Here is a 21,075-nt window from a genome sequence, read left to right as displayed (position 1 = left end):
ATTGAAAGATTATTTCATACTGTGATGGAACAGCAAGTGCTGTGACTCACTATGTAAAGACATTCTAAAGGTGTTCCCAAGATCATAGGTTCAAACCCCATCAAGGTTGTCCTACTCTTGTCTCCAACGCGTGTTTTGAAGGCCAACATCCAGATTGACACTTAAAGCACTTGGTTAATGGAACAGCATGCACCGTGTTGTTCACTAGATGTTCAAAAGATCTGCCCGTTCAAACCTCACCACGGTCCTACTCTCGACTCCAAAGCATGTTTTGAAGGCTAACATCCAGAACTATCAGACGGTTAAGATATGCAGGGGACGGACATGCAGAGATTTCATGCATTTATCATGTTTACAACTTGAATGTATCTGATGCGATTCTGTTGACTGTCAGTGAGTTTCCATTATATGCGATGGGCCCCCATGTATAGGTTGTCTATATTTACAGTAAAAATTACATTTACAGATACATTTCGGATTTACTAATTGGCGTTTCCTGGTTTGGTCCATTACATTCTGACTTGCTGTTGTAAATGGATTTGTCAAGTGCTGCGTTCTCTTCTGGCAATTCATTCAACATTGCTGTATTTCAGACTTTGGGGCCTTCGTAATTACAAGTTTGTCAATACATTTGTTACTACTACCCAGATGTTGGCAGCGAGCCAAATGATAGAGCCAAAGTAAATTGATGCAGAGATATCCTTTAACGAGATTACATGCTGCCTTGAACAGCCTACTGTTGCACTACGGATTAGACACTAGGTTTAGTCTACACTACAGTACCCGCTGGGCTGCAGTGATCTGGGGAGGCTAGGGTGACAGATGGTCACTTGTCAATGCTCATGATATCAGGGAGTGTTGTAAAGGGACCAAGATGACCAGAAGAACTGTCTTTCTGATAAGAAGACAGACAGTCCTTTGTGGGTGAGTGGATTTAAAGCATTTGTACCCCCACTATGGAAGTACCATAGGCGTGGAGGGCACAGGTGATACACCCCCCTCAATATTTAGAACGAATGTACATTTGTCCCTCCAATACAAATATGAAAGAAGTAGAGGATAATCACTTATTCTGACAGTACGGTTTACTTGAAAATCTGAGTGTACCTCGCTTTACATGTACACAATTAAATGCTTGCTTTATTGGGAAAATAGCCTCTCATTGCTGATAGTATTCATAGTACATTTTTGCCCTTCTGTAGGACTTTGACAATTACTAACTGTACCAGGAAGTAGGAGCTTTCAATGGATAGAAAACAATTATGTCCTACCTGTTTATCAGCTTCTCTCTCTACCTCTGCTTAACACCTCAGCTTCTAACCCGTCTTTTTGTGTGTGTGTGTGTGTGTGTGTGTGTGTGTGTGTGTGTGTGCGCACACGCGCGCGTGCACGTGAGACCACAAAGTATTGGCATTAGGTGCATTAAGCTCACAGTCTCCAGATCCGTTATTATTTAGAAGACTGGTTCACAGAAATATAAACTGATATAAAACAAATAAATTCTTCTTCTAAAGTACCTGAAGGGAAATACCTTTTTATTTTTCAACAGAAGCATACAGTAAAGACAAGGTATGAAAAAATAACTCACACAGGGGTATTCAGTGTATTAAATTGTATAAACAATGGAACAAAGGCATTAGACTCACAAAATAAAAACATTTAAAAGTCTACAATTAAAGGAATGTGCAAATGTCGTCACCGTATTCAAGAAAAACATACTAGTAAAAGTCACATTTAAAAATACAAAAAAGACGAGCAAAACTATGCTGTTACAATAGACTAGGACAGGCTTAGGAATGTAACCATGTCAGCAAAATGGAACTTTCTTTAGAAGGTGTTAACAAAAATAAAAAAGCGACACAACCGCTCCGCAGATTCCAAAACGATCTATACAAACAGAAACAACTCCACGTCTTTGGTGTGGAGATGCTGTGCCAAATTACGAATGCGGCACAGGCGAACGCTCTGAGCATCACCCGCACTGTACACTCTGTAGATGTGATACCTTTCTTTCTCCTTCAGGGAAAAGTCCAGCTCGTTGGCAGAGAGGTGGATGAACGCCTTCTCTCGCTTCACAGTGGACTTCACCTCCACGTAGACGACTGTCATCCCCTCCTCTCCTTCCTGTCCTGCCCCTCTGAAGCCAAGTTTAAAATCGTACGGCTGACCGCTCTCACCGTTCTGGTTGCACCACGTGATGTGCGTGGGGCAGCCGGGGGCGTCAGTGTCCTTCCAGTGGCACAGGAAGGAATTGACCAGCCGCTCGCCCCATTCCCCGATCTCAGCCAGGGCTCTGGGTTCATCAGACAACACCACCTGCCAATGACATCACCCTTTGAGACGGAATTCCTTGATAGCAGCTTGTATTATCGCTCTGGACAAAAAAAAATACTTTTACAACTCAGCTGATCTTTATCAAAAGTAACCATTTGAGACCTATATATCTGGTCGTACGACAAAAAAAGAAAATAGCAGTTCTACGAGCTAAAAATGCAACACATCACGATGCCTATTGAGCAATTAGATCTGGTATTTTTGAAAGTTCAAATACATTTATAGGGGATAGGGACTGCATTGTTAATGTGGTTAAAAAGCAAATAAATGATAAATGGCACACTAAACTAAATAGCAAAAAAGCTGGTGTCTCTTCAGGCCGTTAAAGTCCTTTCATCCCAGGACCGTTGTTGGCCCAAAAATATATACAGGAGTACATACATTTTTTGCGTCATGGGTACATTCACACAGAACACTAATATTAAACGGCGACGTAATGTTTATTGGAAACTAGGTCAAATGTCACTGTGAATGAAGGCATATGTATGAGGCGTCAACTATATGAACAGTTTGATGTGAAACCTTTTCAGGTGCATTGTTGGATTGTTTATTCGTCATGCTCCCTGTGTGTGTGAAGATCTTTAATGAATGCACTCACCGTGCTGGGTCTCTGACAGACGAGCTCCAGGTCCTCCAACGCGTCCTTCGGTGGCTGGATTTTGTTCCACAGAGGAGAATCCAGGGCCATGGGGGGCCGCTGGCTCTCTCCTGTACCACTAGTCCCTTGGAACACACTGGGCATCAGCACTGCCTCAGGGACAGCACCGCTGGAGATGGGGGGGTGGGGGTGGGGGGGGGAGACAGGCCTTTATTGATCCCACAAGGGAATTTCAGTTGTCATGGCAGTACCGCAGTATAAAACACAGGACAGATACAGAATAGAAAAATACAACTAAGAATAAAAATTAAAAAACACTAAAACAGGTAGTAGTGTGAGTGTGAGTGAGTGAGTGAGTGAGTGAGTGAGTGAGTGTGCGTGCGTGCGTGCGTGCGTGCGTGCGTGCGTGCGTGCGTGCGTGCGTGCGTGCGTGCGTGCGTGCGTGTCTGTGTGTTAGGGTGGGCTAATGTAGTGAAGAATAGTAGTTAACCCCGGATAGGTAGAAAGCAGGAGGAGAATCTTACTGGTTATTGGATGTGGGCGGATCATAGCCATCCATCTTGGCGTGGTCTGTGGCTGCAGTGCTCTGCTTGGGGCCGGCAGCTTGGGTCAAACCTCCACCAGAGTCTTCCCTGTTGGAGTCGGCTGTGTTCTGCATCGTCAGAGTCCCGCCCACCCTGCCGCCGCTCTGCTGACCGCTTCCTGAAAGATATTGGACGGGCAATACGTGTTCAGAGTCACCGTAGCGCGCCATCTAGACTAGACTAGCAACAGCGTAAGCACTGAATGCATCGCCCTGCTGCAGCCCGTGCACCATGTTCTCCAAATCAAGGTTATTATAGTTAACTAAAATTAACGAAATAATGAAAACTAGAATTGAAAAGGAAAATAAATGTTTTTGTTAACTGAAATAAAATGAAAAACATTTAAAAAACAACTAACTGTATTGTGTGTTTCCAAAAGTAACAAAAACTAAAATCAAAGAGAACATTTTCTTAATTTTAGGCTTTGTCAAAAATCTTAGCCTATCTACAAGTTCACAACTGTGTGCGCTTGTAGATCGGCTTTTTTTGCAATTCTTCGGACCATGTTGAATCTTTCCCGACTATTACAAAGTACAATAAAAAAATAAAACTAAGCCTTTTCAAAAAACAAAAACAAAACTAGCAAATCTGCTTTAAAAACAAATCAAAACTAAACTGAAACTGGCAAACACCACAAAACACAAAATAAATAATGACAAATGCAAAACTATTATAACCTTGCTACAAAATGATGGAAATGTGGAGAGTAAAGGGAAAGCTCTACAGATATTTCTACTTGACTGAGATAGTTGAACTGACAGCACAGAGATGGGTAGAGTCTCTAACCTGCAGCATGTGAGATGCTGGGAGTTCCTGCACCAGGGCTTAGTTGGCCTGGATGGCTGTGGTCTGTGTAAGAAGCAGGTAGGTCTGTGGGCTTGTCATTGGCCTTTGGAAACTGGTTGGCCTCGTAGCCGCTGCTGTGACTCTGGGGAACCCCGACATGATGGCTGCTTCCTATGAAAGTGGCGTCTTTCTCTGGGTCCCTGTCCTTAGGCGCAGCAGGGGGTGGCCACATCTTCATAACCGCTTCGACGGCTCCATCCCTCGTAGCTGAGAGCCGCAGTTGAATGGTGAGAGAAAGAACAAGTAGTGTTTTGTAATGGGTTGTTACCACCGCTCTGCTGTCCACAGCTGTTTGGCCTTTTCATCAGTTTCCACGTCACAAAGCTTAAAGAACGGTGGATCACAGTGAGTGAGATACTTTTCTTCAGGACAGCCTTCAGTGAGTCGGCTTTTCTAATTTCTTTCGGAAGACACATTGGGAGGTTGAAACTTGGGTATAGTAGTGGATATGCAGTCAAATTACCTATACCTCCATCAAAGATTATGAACCTACATGATGCAGTTTGGCTGTAATTGCTGATAGTATGGTTTATTGGAACCGTACAGAAAGACACTATTTTGAAATATTTCTTAAAAGTCATAACGCTTTAAAGGTCCAAAGCTGAAGTGGATTAATTTGTCCATATGCTGTATACATGAGGTTTATATTCACATTCTTAAAGAGTTTGATTTATAGATGGAAAATATGCAGTTTGGAACTTTCTTAGCCCATCATAAATCAAAATATACTGCAGGTCTGTGCATCTGTTTATGTTATATGAGGTTGTTCGATGTAAGGTTTTTTTATGGTGTTTTATGACCGCAATGTAAGGGTTTTATGATGTTAGTTGATGTAAGGTTTGGCATTTCAGGATTCACCGTTTTAAAAACTGTACCGTGCCGTGTCAATTTTTTATAAATTAAACTTGAAAACTGTTTTACTGCAATATTTACAAACATTAGTCATGTACTGTAAAAATGCAATGTAAACACCACATGCTGTGAGCTTGAAGATAAGCCATTTCTTAATCTTAAGTACTATTACTTTGGTACTGTAAGTAGGCTATATTTGAAGACAATACATTTACTCAAGTCAATTTTGAATACACGGCTTTTACTTGTGAAGAGTATTTTCATATTGAGGTATTGCTACTTTTAGTATTAACTAAGTAAAACATTTGAGTACTTCTTCCACCGCTGTACAGTACCTGTGCGACTGGCACCTGTATTCAATATGGACGCCCGTGGAGGCCAGCAGGCAAGGGTCTGCTCTCCATCCTCCTGCCCAGGAGGACGTTCTATGTGGCTGACAGAAGGGGACCCCTTTGAGAACACTGAGTCGGAAAGAAACAAGAGAGAGAAAGAGAGAATAATGACAGAGAGAGAGAGAGAGAGAGAACGGGTTACGCAACATGTTATCAAACACAGAAATTCTGTGCAACCGTGTTTTCTTGGACCCGGTGTGGATTGTTCTCATTTCATCACTATTTCACGTTAGGATTTCATAGGTTGGCTTGTGTTCTGATTCAATTAGTCACTTAAACCCCCTGTACGTCGCTGGCCATGGTCTACACTTGGTCCTCTCCTTTTCTCCCTCTCTGCAAGCTCACAACGCGCTTAGATCTGCTATTTTCGTCAAATGTTCACCCCAGAATGGGGACGCTAGAGTTCACGCGGCTAAATACGTGAAGTGATAATCCACTGGAAGAGCCCTCGTCCCCCCACTCTCATACCCGTTGTATAAAAGATGCCCTGTCCTTAGAGAAATTAGAGAACACCAAACACTCCCTTCGTGGCTCTGATGTAAAGGTTTCAAAAATTTGGCAACCCTTCTCAGCACATGTCAGATGATCCCTTCAGCTGGACGCTGAGGACTCTCTGTACTGCACAGAGTCCCGTTTCCCTACACTGGAGCCACACAGTATATGTCTAGTGTGTTATTGTCTCCATAATTATATTGCATGTTGTTTTGAAGTTCTGCTTTTGAATACTATTCATGTTTTTGTATTATTAGTGCTGTCAAACGATTAACATTTTTAAATCGCGATAAATCGCATGCTTTGTCAAAGTTAATCGCACGATTAATCGCAAATAAACACATAACAGCAAAACATAAGGAGCATGCTCACTGACACAGTGTCCTAAACTACAAATAGGCCAAATGGCTAAAATAAAAAGAATCCTACTATAATTCTAGTAACCTCTGTCTGTAGTGGTGAGTAGGTGAGTAGGTGAGTACGTGAAGCTACCCGGTTCTCCTCAGTGGCTGGACCAATTGCTCTGATTTTGCACACAGCCATTGACCATTACCATCTGAACTTAACTGTGAAGCCTGTTTTTCAATTTCATCAAATCTCAGCTTCTTATTAGCGTTTATGTGTCAAACAATGTCGCCTCCCGGGTTGCCAGATCATGTGCGCATATCCCCCCACGGATGTGTCGACCGGGTATGGTCTAGTGTGATTAATTGCGATTAAAATAATTAATCGCGATTAACATAACGGTGTTGTATTGTATTGGCGATGTTACCCTCTTGTCTTAGTATCAACATGACCTCTGCCAATGTTTACCTCTTTCTACAGAATGTTCTCTTTTATTTTATTAATGTGTGAATATCTATATATCTACATACACACACAACGGTATATATGTGTGTGTGTGTGTGTGTGTGTGTGTGTGTGTGTGTGTGTGTGTGTGTGTGTGTGTGTGTGTGTGTGTGTGTGTGTATGAGAGTCATTAGTTTGTCCTTGCAGCTTTCTGCATGTGACTGTGTGGTGGGTGTGTGTGTGTGTGTGTGTGTTCTATGCTGCTCTTTGAGCCTTGGTAACAGCTGCTCTTTCATGTACACAGACAGCAGTGAACAAACCATAATTAGCATATGTGCAAAACATTCTGCTCTTGCACATCCTAGTGTTTTGCTCTGCGGGAGAGCTTTGTGAGCGTGAGAGAATGTATGTGTGTGTGTGTGTGTGTGTGTGTGTGTGTGTGTGTGTGTGGGGGGGGGGGGGTTGTGCATGAATTTGCCTGTGCACACTTATGGAATGATATGGAAATCAGGGCAAATGTCAGAGAGAGACAGCACAAACAACCAGCTGTGATAAAGTAGCACCTAGTGGAGCTGCTGGAGCGCATTCCCCTGTTCTAATTATAGTGTGATACTGTACATACAGTAGCACTACTTTGTATGGAGATGTCAATCTCACACATCTAAACTAATTGCTGGCGGCAGCGAGCGGTGCCATCAATGTGATAACGTGTTTCTCATCAGGGTGAGAAACACCCCAAACGGCGGCAACAAGGCCACGGATTCCAATGCTCATTTGAAAGAGGAAGACATGATCAGATCATTTGCTGCTGGGCAATATATCAATATTATATCGATATCATGATACGAGACCGATATCGTCTGGGATTTTTGATATCGTAATATTACGATATGGCATAAGTGCTTTTAATCAAATGTTTGGAAAGAAATGATATTGTTGTAATTGATAGAAGTATTTGGTCAAAGATAACATATTTGATTTAGTCCATATCGTCCATATATATACACAGTATACTGTATGTGGCCACCCACCCTAGACGTTTCTTCCAGTTAAGGAGTTTTTCGTTGCCAAAATTTAGCACAAATTTCTTGCTCAGGGTGGGACAATGTCGGGTCTCTGCTCTATACTGTATGCAAAGTGTCTTGAGACAACTTGTTTTGGGGGCTTGGTGCAGATGCTTTGCCAGACATACCTCTCTCAAGTGGGAGTTCTGGTATGAGAGGTTCTGGCACCTCCCAGGGCTCCTCGTCAAAGGGCAACTCTCTGATGTCCTCCTTTAGCAAGAACCTCTTCAAAGCCCCTGCATCCTGCCAAACATTATGAACACATTAACCACGTTCTAAATGGCTTCCCTTTGTAAAACCTTTCAAAAACGTTAAAAACGTTTTTTAATGTCATATCTTTTTGTCAAAGTAAGTGTTAATAGCTCTAAATTCTGATAGCAATCGTTGCTATAGAGTGTTTGTTCAGTAACAGGAGTCTCTCCGCCTCTCCAGCTCTTTAGAAAACAGAGAATGCATTTTCAGTTCCAGATACCAATTCTATCCAATCACGAGAGAGTTTGGAAGTGAAAGTGAAAGTAGTGAGCAGACAAAATTGGAACTGGAACAATATAAAATTGAAGGTACTCTCTCCTGATATCTTCAGCCAACTGAAAATGTACTTTCTGTTTACCAAAAAGCTGGAGACAGGGACACCCCCGCCCAACACTCCCCGCTGACAGGTGCCGTCCCCAGCCCGTAGGAGTACGTGCAATGACCAATTTCACCCTCCCCACTTCGGCTTCCCTCCGCCGAACACGGGACAATTGTGTTCGCATAGACACCAGACAAAGCCGGAAAAAATATAACCTACTCTACATTTAACAACATGGATAAATACATATTTAGGGGATTACAAATATTCTTATTTTCAATGTCTGGAGACATCTACAATATCTATATACACAACAATATGGATAAACTATGTGCAACATAGATATTATGATTTAATTTTACCCTATGAATGAACCACAGTATACTAAGCAGCATTGGTTGATTTTTCAGTCTACAATCTTCCAGGCACATTTCAGCAGAAACATGGGCAGAACAGGAAGTTCTTCACTACATCAGAGACATCCAAGCTCATTAAGATGTTGATGACCTAATTAGTATGTTCCAGCAGCAATCGTTTGATCACTTTCCTGGAATAATGAAATAACTAAAAATATAAATAAAATATTTAAAACGGGGTAATGGGGATAAAGTGAAAACTGAGATGGCTGATCTGTATGTGATTTCCATAAGCCATTCGTATCGGCATCATCTGTAAATCTGTTTAAATCTCTCTGACTTGGGAGTACTGAACAGATGTAATGGCTCTGAGAAAATCGCTCTTACAGGGATATGAGATCACATCATAAAAACCTTTAATCAGAGTCGAAAGTGCATGGTTTCAATCTCAGTAAATTCAGCGATGCAACATAATCTGTTTAATAAACAGAAACCGTACACAAAACAGAAAACAAACAAAACATGGCAGCTTTCCCCATGTCCATGATGTTATATAACACAGCCCTGTCCTTGAGCGCGTCCTAAAGTAATGCCTGCTTTATACAAAGTGCACTTAGTTGTGCATCATGTCACGGAACAAATGTCAAATAGTTGATCTACAAGCTCGTTCTGAGCTTGTATCGGGGCTATTTTGGGTGCACAGCTACGTATAAATCAGGCTTAAAAACTTGATACGGTTAGGAGGTTTTCAGCAGTGGTGGAAAAATAACTCAAATGTTTTACTTAAGTAAAGATATCAATCCTGCAATGTAGAAGTACTCTGTTACAAGTAAAAGTCTGGAATAAAAAAATTACTTGAGTAATAGTACCAAAGTATTGGTATCAAAATGTACTTAAAGTACCAAAAGTAAAAGTACCAAAGTGTTTGAAAATAGCAGATCTACAACCTCACAACGCGTCGCATCATCGGCTATTTTCAAATAGCCTAGGTACAAAAGAGGGCTAAAGTGTTTAATGTATGTATTATAAATGTAATAATTTATATCTGCAAAGTAACCAAAGTTTTCAAATAATTGTGGTGGAGTAAAAGTACAATATTTGCCTCTGAGATGTAGTGGAGTAGAAAAAAAAGTATAGACAATTGGCCATACTCCAGTAAAGTAAAAGCACCTCAAAATTGTACTTAAGTACAATACTTGAGTAAATGTACTTTACACCACTGGTTTTCAGCGGTATCAACATAGCTTTCTCGGCCTGATCTGACCTTGTTAGCCATGTAACTGCGTCTCAAGCTTCAGAGAGTTTTCGGATCCACTGGGCGAAAGAGCACAAAGAGGAACCCTGTGTAAACGAGACTCTTCCCACACTGGGAATGCACGTCACCATTAACGCCTGTCCGCTCTCTGTTGGTGGTGGCAGTGGGTGGTGGCTGGGTGTGTGCATGTACGTGCACGTGTGAAAGGAGGACAGAGACGGCGACAGGGTGCAAGAAAACAACGAGTAGGCAAGCCCCCCCTGCTCCGCTGCATCAGATCAAGGTTATCACAGTTAACTAAAGCTAACGAAATAACAAAAACTCAAATTGAAAAAGAAACTTAAACTGTTTAGTGTGTTTGCAAAACTAACTAAAACTAATTAAATTGACAGAGAAAATGTCCTTAGTTTTAGTCTTTGTCAAAAATATTCAAAAGCAGAAAAAATAGCATATCTATAAGCTCACAACGCATCGCGATTCGTTTATCTGACCTTGTTCCATCTTGCCCCTGACTAATCCATATTACGATAAAAATCTAAAACAGACACTAAAACTAATAAAACACTAAACTAAAAATAAGCCTTTAAAAAATAAATAATTAGTAATCCCACTTTAAAAATTATAAAAGTAAACTGAAATGTAAAACAAAAAGTCCAAATGAAACGAAGAATAGAATAAAAAAACTATAAATAACCTTGCATGGATAAGGATCAGAGAATCAATGCTAGCAGTGATCACTTACTCCGAGTGAGGTCATCAGGCCGCTCAGGAAATGCATCAGATCCTTTCTGTGGCTGGCCTCTGTGCAGAACAACTTCACCAATTCTCTGAATGCACCGGGCACAAGCACACACACACACACACACAATTCAATTTTATTAAAGTGTCAAATCACAACAAGTTGTCTCAAGACACTTTACATGTAGAGCAGAGACCCTGAGCAAGCAATTTTTGCGACAGTGGCACACGTACATTTAAAGGAGGGAAAATCATTTCCTCCTTTTGAATTACCTTGACACGGTTGATGAAAAGCTACGGGGCTTAAATGATAAGTGGAGAGTAATTTGTTAATGCCAAAATTGGCATTTTTTAATTAATGAGTCTCTACTCTCTACTGTCTTTTTTGCTGGTTATTGTAGGCTATAGGCTAGGCTAGGCTGTCAGATGACATCTACTGTACCGTCGTCTTTGTGATTAGATGACCACGGTGCATTAAGCGTTTAACTGGATGATAGAGTTCTGGTCTGTAGAGGCCACAGTGCAGCCTACTATGAATTGACCCTCACTGGACCAGTAATGACTGATTTATACTTGGTTGCGAGACAAGTTGTGAGCTCTTAGAGCTGCTGTTTTTGGTGCGCAACACCGGTGTGCAATTATTTATAAATCAGGATTTAGTAGCTCGACGATGGGGTTAAAAGGGTTCCGTTTGGTTTGTCTCTATGCCTCCACTGACTGATCAGTGAACGTAGTAAAAGAAAAAAAAGAAAAACCTGCTTCAGTGCCAAATCTCTGCAATCATAAAATACAGTGGATTTAACTTTGTTAGTGACATTGTTCTGCTAGTGACTATCACTGAGTTCTTCTGTCAAAAGACCACACATTTATACAGTTCTGTCCCTCAAATCTGAATATTTTACCCGACAAACCGTGAAATATGCACAATTTGTACAAATAAAATTAGCTTGTACAGATGACCAACAAGTTATTATTTTGCAAGCACTAATGAGAATTGTTTTGACACTCCAGCCTCTATAAGAGGCATCAAATTGACTCAAGACATACTGAACATTTGGCACTGGTTTGAAACTTTAACAGGCCCTGGGGACCCCCTCCACCCACCCTCACACATACCTGCAGATGTCCAGCTTGGCTGACAGGTGGTCTCTCTGGATGTAGAGCTCCTTCTGGTCCTTTAGCAGACAGATGACATCCTGCAGCTCCACCACCGGAGCCTCATCGTCAGCCGCAGACAGCTGGTAGCGGATGTAAAGCTTGCCAACCTGAACACGGGAGGACGCAAACGCATACTCACAAATTGATTTCTTTGTACTGCATTATATTTGAGGGTGTGTTTCCCCCCTTTACTTTGGATTTCATCCTGCTTCTTTACTGGGTCTAAGGCAGAGCATTTAGAAGTGTTTTGCCAAGTACTTTGTATAACTCAATTGAAATATTTAGAAGATACGTATTCTTTGGGCTCTCCGTGTCGTTTAATAATAATAATAATAATAATACATCAGACTTATATAGCGCTTTTCTGGTACCCAAAGTCGCTTTACAAAACAGCTTAAAAACAATTTTATTAGGAGCAAAAAGAAAACAAAAGAAAAGAAAACATTAAAAGGCGAAAACAAAAGGCTAAGACTTGTCATAGGGGACGAAAGTGAGGTTTGGTTAGGTCTGGGCAGGGAAGGCGAGTCTAAAGAGGTGGGTTTTGAGGGAGGCTTTGAAAACGGCAAGAGTGGGGGCAGCTTTGATGTGGGATGGGAGTGGATTCCAAAGGGTGGGGGCCGCAACTGAAAATGCCCTGTCACCCCAGGTGCGTTTTTTTTATTTTTTTGGGGAAGTCCAGGAGGTTTGCGTCGCCAGACCTGAGGGAGCGGGAGGGTGTGTGGCGTTGGAGGAGGTCAGAGAGGTAGGAGGGGGCCAGGTTATTGAGGGCTTTGTAGGTGGTGATGAGTATTTTGAAGTCTATTCTACGTTTGACACCATTATAAATTGAACGCTTGTTGAAAGGGTCGAAGAATAAACTACGCTCACAGTGAGGTTTCTGTTTGAGCGGTGTCCCCTACCTGCCCGTAGGAAACCTTCTTAATCTTCTCTCCGATGTCGGTGTCCAGAAGCTCCTGATAGACGTAGGCCAGCTCCTCGTGTTGGCAGAGGAACCTCTGGATGTAAGGCACCACCGTGCGCACCAGGTTCTGCATGGAGGGACAGGGACGAAAGTTCTCTGTCTGGGCCTCGGTCTTCACGCGTTGGGACATGCGGCCAACACCGCAGATCTCCAGGAACAGTGACCTGTCCTCCTCTTTGAAGGCCGGCATGGTGCCACGGTCTCCGGGCCCTGTGCGACATCACGTTTTCATAAAGACATCCACAACCCCACAAACGCCCGTTTCTATCCCAAGTTTTAACCACTTGACTGGAGCCACACAGGGGTGTTGGCCTCCTCCTCTTTTCCTTCTATCCCGCGACATGTTGTGAGCTTGTAGATAGTCTATTTTCACTGAATGTTTGCCTATTATGACATGCCCAGAATAAGGGTTAAAGTGGTTAATAATAATAAGAATGCAAATTATTCATCACATTAGAGAAATTGAATGCATAGGGCAAATTCAGAAGAAAAGAAAATCCTCAATTTATCTTTGTGAAAACAATCTATAAGCTCACAACGCGGCGTGAGCTTAGACTATATATATAAAACATTTTCACTATGTGTGAGATGTTTTAAATATATGTTTTTTTTTTACTTTTTGCCTATAATGACATGAAAATAGGGATGACTTAATTGATTATTCTATTGAATTATCACTCTTTTTAAAATTGATTAAATCGATTAGTTTGATAAACTGTCGCACCCATATTCATGACAGTATACCATACCGTGTTGGCTGGTAGCCTTGGCCCTGGGGGCGCTCTTCTTGTCTGCGGGGGGCAGGTTGAGCAGGAAGAATTCTCTGTAGGGTTTGAAGATCTTCTCCAGCTCTTTGCTGTCTGCGATCATGGGCTTGTCGGCCAGAGTGACCCAGATGTTGTCTTTAGTGGGGAACACTTTCTGGTCAGACACCATGCCTGCATGGGGGGTGAGACGGACAGACATTTTATGAGTGTGAGTGTGTGTGTGTGTGTGTGTGTGTGTGTGTGTGTGTGTGATGTGATGTGATGTGAGTATATTCCTCACCCTTCAGTGTGGAGCAGTAGCTGGGGTTGGTTTTGGTCATCATGTACTCTTGTTCCCCAGACACTGGAATCTTACACTTGTGAGCTATAGAGACATTTACAGTATCATTACATTACAATACTAGAAAATGTGCTCTTCGGAGCACAGGTCTCCGCCAGTACTGTTCCTGATTAATCCTGTCTTACCTCACTTCAAAAGATATAAATGATCTTTTGAAGTGACACACCTATTTATAGGTCTCTATTTCATCATGCGTCTCGCTAGCCAATCAAAGCACACCCTTTCAACATATTGTCACATGTCACGTGAAGCTTGACCAATGTTAGCTTGGTGGACACACGGAAGGACGAGAACGAAAACATAGTCTCCTGGCGGAGACAATAACAGGCCATGGACCCAATGTTAAGACACAGGGCAATAGGCTACAATATAATTAATATAATATTATATTATACTGTATTGTGCATTAAGCAAATAAACAACAGTGGGCAGACTGAACATACAGTAAATTATATAAAGTGTGAGATAATGAATCCTGGAAGAAGCAAAAGAGGGAAAGAGAGAGGAGAAAGTACTCACCTAGCCTGGCATACAACACAGAGACATCCTGCAGTACTTCTGCTGTCGGGATGGGAGAGGAAGAGCAGATGAGCTCCAGCAAACCCACGTACTGGTTCATGTTGGGGCTGGGCTCTACGTTCAGCTGCACACGCACACACAAACACACATTTGTTTTTTACAAGCCATATTTATATACACATAGACATTATGAATTAGAGGCGGCCTTGAATGGAGACACACAGGACACAAAGCCCACCCTGTTGAACAGGTCCCTCATGCCATCCAGGCGGTCATAGAAGGGAGCCAGGACCCGGGGTTCCCGGACAGAGCTGTCCGGGGAGCGTGTCAAACTTCGGTAGCGTTGGAACATGCTCGTCGAGTCGCTCCAGCACACCTCCTTTAGGTGGTAGAAGTGACCGGAACACCAGTTGTCATCTCGCCTGTGGACAAGATTTTTTACAGTATGTTTCGTGAAAGAAATGTTGACTCTATTCACACCATGGCCGTTTACATTTCTACAGTCTACAAGGAAATGCATGTATTTAATTCAGTGTGACCAGAAGCAGGGATAAGAAATGACTAATATCAAAACAGAGGCATGGATCCCCCCCCCCCCCCCCCATGCCGTGGTGTGAATGTAATCAATGGGATTGGCGCATGTCGCTGACCTGCTGTACTCTATGAAAACGGCTGGGGTGTGATGAAACAGCTCTCTCAGGCTGTCATGGGAGCAGTTCTTATGCAGGTAGGTGTAGACGCTATGGATGTGCTGCACGGTGGAGGTGAACTCTGACCCCTCGGCCTCGTCCTCCTCCTCGTCCTCCGGCTGCAGTTTGACGCACCATTTCTTCAGGTAGGCGGCCAGCTCGTCCACTGACACACTGTTTCTCATGCCTTTAAGTTAGAAAATAAACAATGCAATGGCACTTCTACGCAACCAGAAATGTAAATGAATTGTATGTATAGGAGTAGCTCAAGAGCCTCTGCCCAAAGACCAAAAGCCTAATATCTCCCCCGGCCAAGTGGGATTCCACTTCAAGCTAGGTCTGTCACAATTATTACCTAATTGTCTAATCGCAATTATTTGAGATAATCTAAATTATTTTTGCATTATCGTCATAATCGTTTCCATGTTGAAAAATGTTCACCCATTTTCATATATATATATATATATATGAAGCCTAAAAGGCAAACAGAAATTATCTTTTTTTCATATGTTCCAATGTTCAATACCAAACACGCAATTAAATCTTAAATTTGAATGACAGCTCTACTTCAGGCTCACTTTTTTTTCACCAAAAACATACAGACAGAAAATAACAACATCACAGAATAAAAACGTGCTGACACACAACTCCAAAAAATGGGTCAGTCAGCCCCATTATCTGGTTGAGCCTCCGGTGCAGACCCGTCATGCACTCTTACCAAGAGCTTTGCTGAACTCGCTGGGCTGTGTGTCCAGGTAGCAGACGTGTGTCCCCAACAGGCCGTGGACTTCAGGTGAGAACAGGTAGACAGAATTGGGACACAGGTACTTGGCCTCTTGCTTTCCGCCCTCCTGCAGGAGGTAGGCTGGGACCCATTCGAGGCGGGACAAGAAGTGGAAGAAGGAGGACTTGGTGCTTCTGATTTGCCGGCCGTCACTGTCAAACACCTGAGCTGTGCAGTACTGGGAGTAGCGGTCACTAAAGGAACAGAATGGGAGGCCAGTTCAGTGCTTGCTTGCTAAGTGAATCATTGCAAATGGTAACGTTTCAAAATCTGCTCCGACCATCTCTCTGAGGAGATACATTTAATAATACACCAAATGCTCATTACCCACAGCTCCTTCCAGCGGGCTCTGTAGAGATCCTATAAAACCCTATACATACATGATAAGGGGGAAGGGAAATCACTTTAACTGCTGCTTAGATGTCACTTCGGCAACTCAACTTAGAAGGGGATAACTGTGTGACCTACATACTGATGCACAATATACAGTGACAGTACACACTGCTAAGCGGCCATATATGTGCTTAATGATTGGGGGAGCGGAAGGCAATGGAAGGAAATCTCATTTACACATTCTAGAGCCGGCTCTCGGCTCTTGCCACTTGTCTCAAAGTGACTGTTCTGTGGTGAAAAACAAATTATTTAGCTATGCCTGCATATCCAACCGATCAATGGCCTAAGTCTATTTCCTTGTCGGGGTTTCGATTTGCCACAATGCAAAATCATCCAATTGTAAAACTTTTTTTTATTGCAATTGTATTGCAGTGACTTGAGGGTTTCTTGTCGATTGCTCCCAAATGTCAGGACGACCTTGGAACCTGGGATATATCAACTTATACTACGTCATGCTGATGCTCTGAGCATTCATTTCCAAATGACTGGATTCTGTACATTATTTTCTTAGGACTGGCTTTACATTAATACTGTGATTTTAATGGCCCGCCACCCACGTGACGTCCTCACCTGAACTGGTGACCAGAGCTCACACACACATCTGCTGCAGCAGACATGTGAGTAACTAAACCCCAGCTAATCCCCTGAATGAATTATCTGGAGTGCTACACTCTTACCAACCCATACAAAAAGGCTGATTCATGGCACACAGACACTGGGGGATGAAGTGAGCACTAACTGTTATTTAATGTCCCTGTAATCACCTGATGGACAGGGGAGAGAGGATCATCTTTGATGTACCCATTCTCTCAACGTCATTATTCCACAGTATTAAAAACACTCCATTAATACACCTGCTAGTCACGTGGTACAATAATTCTGGGCACGGTACAGAAGAACAGGATATGGGCGGGTGTGTATGTGTTTGCGTAGATGGGTGTTTTTTATTTTCTGTTACCCAGTATCCCAGTTCGTCTCCAACAGCTCCAGCAGAGCTCGTCTCTGCTCCAGAAGCTGAGGGGCAGGCAGCTGTGCAGTGGCCAGACTGTGGAACTCCTCGCTGGGGAAGTCGTCCAGCACGCAGGCCCCGTCCGCTTGGCACGGAGCCCACTGTCTACTCTCCACCGCCCAGGGACTGGAGGCCTGAGAGGGGTGAGAGAGTGAGGGAATCAGACGAGAGGGCCCAGAAGATCAAAGGATAAAGGATGTGGGGGGGGGGGCTGGTTCTGTGCTGGTGCTAGTTTCAGAGTTGGTTTAACTGCAAACCTCTAAGCACTGGGTTTTGGTTTTCCACGAGCTAGAGAGCCACATCATTGCAATGGGAAAGCGGCAGTACTTTTCCTAGACAAGACTAGAGTTGATGATCTATGCGTGTGAAAACAAAAACAAAAATACAACATTTGTTCTTGCGAAGTAGTTTTGTTTCTAGAGGGTTAGTATTTAAAGATTGTTGTGTGAGAGAGAATAAAAGGGGGATCATACTATAGAAGCCACTCAACTTCAGAGGAGTGTGTCAGACTGACAGAGTAGCTGTCAACAGAATAGCCTCCTGCCTGCAGCACAGGCTAATTCAGGCAGCAGGCATTGTCTGACCTGAGCAACCTTGACCCAATCCAGTGCACACATCGGCGCTCACCTGCTGTTTCTGCTCTCCGGCCGTGGATCTGTCTGGCCCGAGTATGACTCATAACTGTTAGTACCTTCATCCTGCCGTTATGGATTACTCCTGTCTGGCTCCACTTCCAAACTCACACTCGAAATCTATCGGAGCAGGGTCTCGGGAAGATTCTGATTGAATCCCCCCCCTGCAGTCTCCATGCAACAGGTGTATATTGAGCCCTCATTCATGCGTTAGTGTTTTATCCTTGGTCTTCACTGGTGGGTTGAGAATAATCTCCATTATGTAAGCCGTATCTTTATAGTATGGGTAAACGATTGTGTGTGGTCTCTAAATAGCATATGCAGTAACAGCACAGCAACACTACTGTTATAACAAGATGAACATTAATGGCAGTGAAGTTGTATAATCTACAAAGTTCCTGTACACAACTTGAGAGCTTTATAACCAGCTCGCCCTCTCATACAAGACTCAATGGAAACAAAGGGTTTGGCAAACATTCAGTGTGCAAGGAAACAATGGGAAGGTTTTTCAGGTCACATGTGTCAGGGGATTGAAGGACTCAATACCGGACAGTGCTTTGATTCTAGATTAAATTGTGTCCACTGGCAGGAGTGGATAAAGGGCTGGAGGACTGACTGTGTGTGTGTGTGTGTGTGTGTGTATTTATTTATTGATATTTTTATTCTCCACAAAACAACTTAAAAATTGTCTGGGGTGCACACCAAAGCCAGAGTAGATGTTAATATGACTCCAGACGTGTTATAAAGTGAAATTACCCTTTAAGGATATGGGCGAGATTATGAGGCAGAGAGAGAGAAAATAGTGCTTCGGCAAAATAACTATGATTGCTGGCATGAGAGCTGGTTGACCTTGACGACACACACACACACACACCCCCACACACACTCACCAGTTCTGTAGAGGTGAGGGTGCGTCTCTCCTTTCGGATGATCAGGTGGTCTCGCACGCCTAGCCTGCCGAACAGCTGCCTCCATCCTTCTACGTCACCGTCTGTCTCCACGTAGCAGGGACTCAGCAGCGCCCACTCATAGCCTGGTGGAGTTGGTAGAAGTGTGTGTGTGTGTGTGTGTGTGTGTGTGTGTGTGGGGGGGGGGGGGGGGTGATGCAGACAGAGGGATGATGAAGCATGAGTCAGGTGAAGACAGAATTGTGAGAGCGAGACAGAGTAGAAGGGGAGAGAGATGAAAGTGAAATGAAGTACCTGCTATCGCATACGCTATCTGTATGTACATATCTTTATCTATTTTTTGTTTATTCATTTTTTGGTTTCTTTATCTTTTCTCTTCTGCACAGAATATTATAAAATGATGAAGCGCGCACAAAGGAAAAAAAATCACCCACCCTTCTTTACACCTGTAAGCCTGTGATGTGACAATAAAACTGATTGTGATTCTGATCCTGACGTCAAACAGGGCGTAGAGGATCAAATCAAATGAAAAGAGCATGAACAGAGAGAAGGGGGAGCTTTCTGTGACACTACCACTTATGATTGCTCGCACACACACACACACACACACACACACACACACACACACACACGCACGCAGCACTATCACCCGAGATTCGAACCCTGGTCCCCCGCGCAAGTGCTGAAATTTGTAACACTGAGCTCATAGAGCATACTGAGTTACTCGGCAAGGAAATTTAATTTGGACCTTCAGGCATTACAACTTCTCAAGTAGTAGTGGTAATACCCCTCCACGTCTTCTAAGCTTGTGACCTTTTAAATCAGCTACCTTTTTACATTTTTAATTGTGCTCAAGTAGTTAAATAAAAAGTTCAGTTCATGAAGTTATTTTGTATAAACTTGTTTACTGTATAATTCAAGTTTCAAATTTTGTTTCCTTTATTGAAGTTTAATATAATACTTGATTGAAAATTGTGTGTGTGTGTGTGTGTGTGTGTGTGACTGGCTAACAACCGTGCCAAAGCGCAAGATTCTCTACAGCTGCAAATGTTCATGTACCGGGCAGTTTGTTGGGCAAGTCCATGTTGTTGTACTGTGCAGAGAAGTGCACCCTGTCCTGCGCCGGGCAGAGTAGACCCCTGTTGGTCAGTATGGGAACTGCAGTGTCTGAATACTCCTCGCTGGAGGTGGAGTGCTGCTTGATGAACACCAGGTAGCTCACTACCACCGCCTCAGGCTTGGACTATACAGAGGAAATAGAGAGAGGAAGGTAAGGGATTGAAAGAATGTGAGACAGAGAGTGAAAGAGAAGGAGAAAGAGAGAGATAATGTGGGAGTGACAGGGAAACAACAGAGAGAGATGAGAGAGATACAGAGTGCGAGGGGGAAAAAAACATTTGTGTGTCTATTAGTTTTAGGGTTCAAAGGCGCGTTTCCGCTGGCAAAAGTCCCTGGACAATAAGTTATGCGAACTTTGGGCCCATATACAATTCCACTGGGAAAGAAAGGGTGCGATGTGACTCGTTGTGAGCTTCTAGATCTGCTATTACAAATTTGAGTATATTTTGATGCCAATATTTCACTCAAATTTCGAATACATGCCTTTTTCATGCGACATAGCATCGCAACGTGCGTGGCAAATTTGAAGCCGGTTGGTGGAAGGGCTCTCGAGATACGTGGATTACAGACGTACATACAGGATTCCTTGCACTTATTGTAAGATTGCCCAACAATGGCAGTATGCGGGAATAAGGCATGAAAAGGTAATCTATGCACTTTCAAACAAGACCAGGAGACCTGGTTCTGCCAGACCCAGGCTAAGCCGGACTTCACATGACGTGTCAGCTTGTGTCTATGCCTAACCCTTTGTGTCTGACAGTATATATACCATCTGTATTTGTACTTGTGACATGATAGTGATGTCCATACATGGTATGTCCGTTTGTCCTTAGGTTTGGCTGGGACCCGTCCGTTTGTCCTTAGGTCCCAGCCAAAACGGACATACAGTACCATGTATGGACGAAATAGGGACAAAGCCTCATGT

At 43.1% G+C, this 21,075-nt stretch overlaps 1 protein-coding gene across 4 annotated transcripts in view; it reads right to left on the bottom strand.

The window, feature by feature from the left end:
* Positions 1 to 1,514: 1,514 nt before the first annotated feature.
* Positions 1,515 to 21,075, bottom strand: part of LOC311059488 (uncharacterized protein) — a 54,585-nt gene continuing 35,024 nt past the window's right edge. For all 4 annotated transcript variants that reach the window (XM_084077470.1, XM_084077471.1, XM_084077472.1 and 1 more), the window contains 18 exons: positions 20,091 to 20,274; positions 19,014 to 19,156; positions 17,441 to 17,625; positions 16,024 to 16,283; positions 15,267 to 15,492; positions 14,855 to 15,038; positions 14,617 to 14,740; positions 14,038 to 14,121; positions 13,740 to 13,928; positions 12,929 to 13,200; positions 11,988 to 12,136; positions 10,876 to 10,960; positions 8,080 to 8,194; positions 5,550 to 5,675; positions 4,303 to 4,569; positions 3,457 to 3,634; positions 2,933 to 3,101; positions 1,515 to 2,316 (listed from right to left, as the gene is read on the bottom strand). In XM_084077470.1, the coding sequence (XP_083933596.1) occupies positions 1,888 to 2,316; positions 2,933 to 3,101; positions 3,457 to 3,634; positions 4,303 to 4,569; positions 5,550 to 5,675; positions 8,080 to 8,194; positions 10,876 to 10,960; positions 11,988 to 12,136; positions 12,929 to 13,200; positions 13,740 to 13,928; positions 14,038 to 14,121; positions 14,617 to 14,740; positions 14,855 to 15,038; positions 15,267 to 15,492; positions 16,024 to 16,283; positions 17,441 to 17,625; positions 19,014 to 19,156; positions 20,091 to 20,274 (3,369 nt within the window). In that variant the 3' untranslated portion in view covers positions 1,515 to 1,887. The remainder of the gene's footprint in view (positions 2,317 to 2,932; positions 3,102 to 3,456; positions 3,635 to 4,302; positions 4,570 to 5,549; positions 5,676 to 8,079; positions 8,195 to 10,875; positions 10,961 to 11,987; positions 12,137 to 12,928; positions 13,201 to 13,739; positions 13,929 to 14,037; positions 14,122 to 14,616; positions 14,741 to 14,854; positions 15,039 to 15,266; positions 15,493 to 16,023; positions 16,284 to 17,440; positions 17,626 to 19,013; positions 19,157 to 20,090; positions 20,275 to 21,075) is intronic.

The sequence above is a fragment of the Gymnoscopelus microlampas genome (genome assembly GCF_963454915.1).
Source record: "Gymnoscopelus microlampas genome assembly, chromosome: 14".
Taxonomy (NCBI): domain Eukaryota; kingdom Metazoa; phylum Chordata; class Actinopteri; order Myctophiformes; family Myctophidae; genus Gymnoscopelus; species Gymnoscopelus microlampas.
The sequence above is the reverse complement of the archived record's forward strand: the minus strand, read 5'-3'. Positions and strand labels throughout refer to the sequence as shown.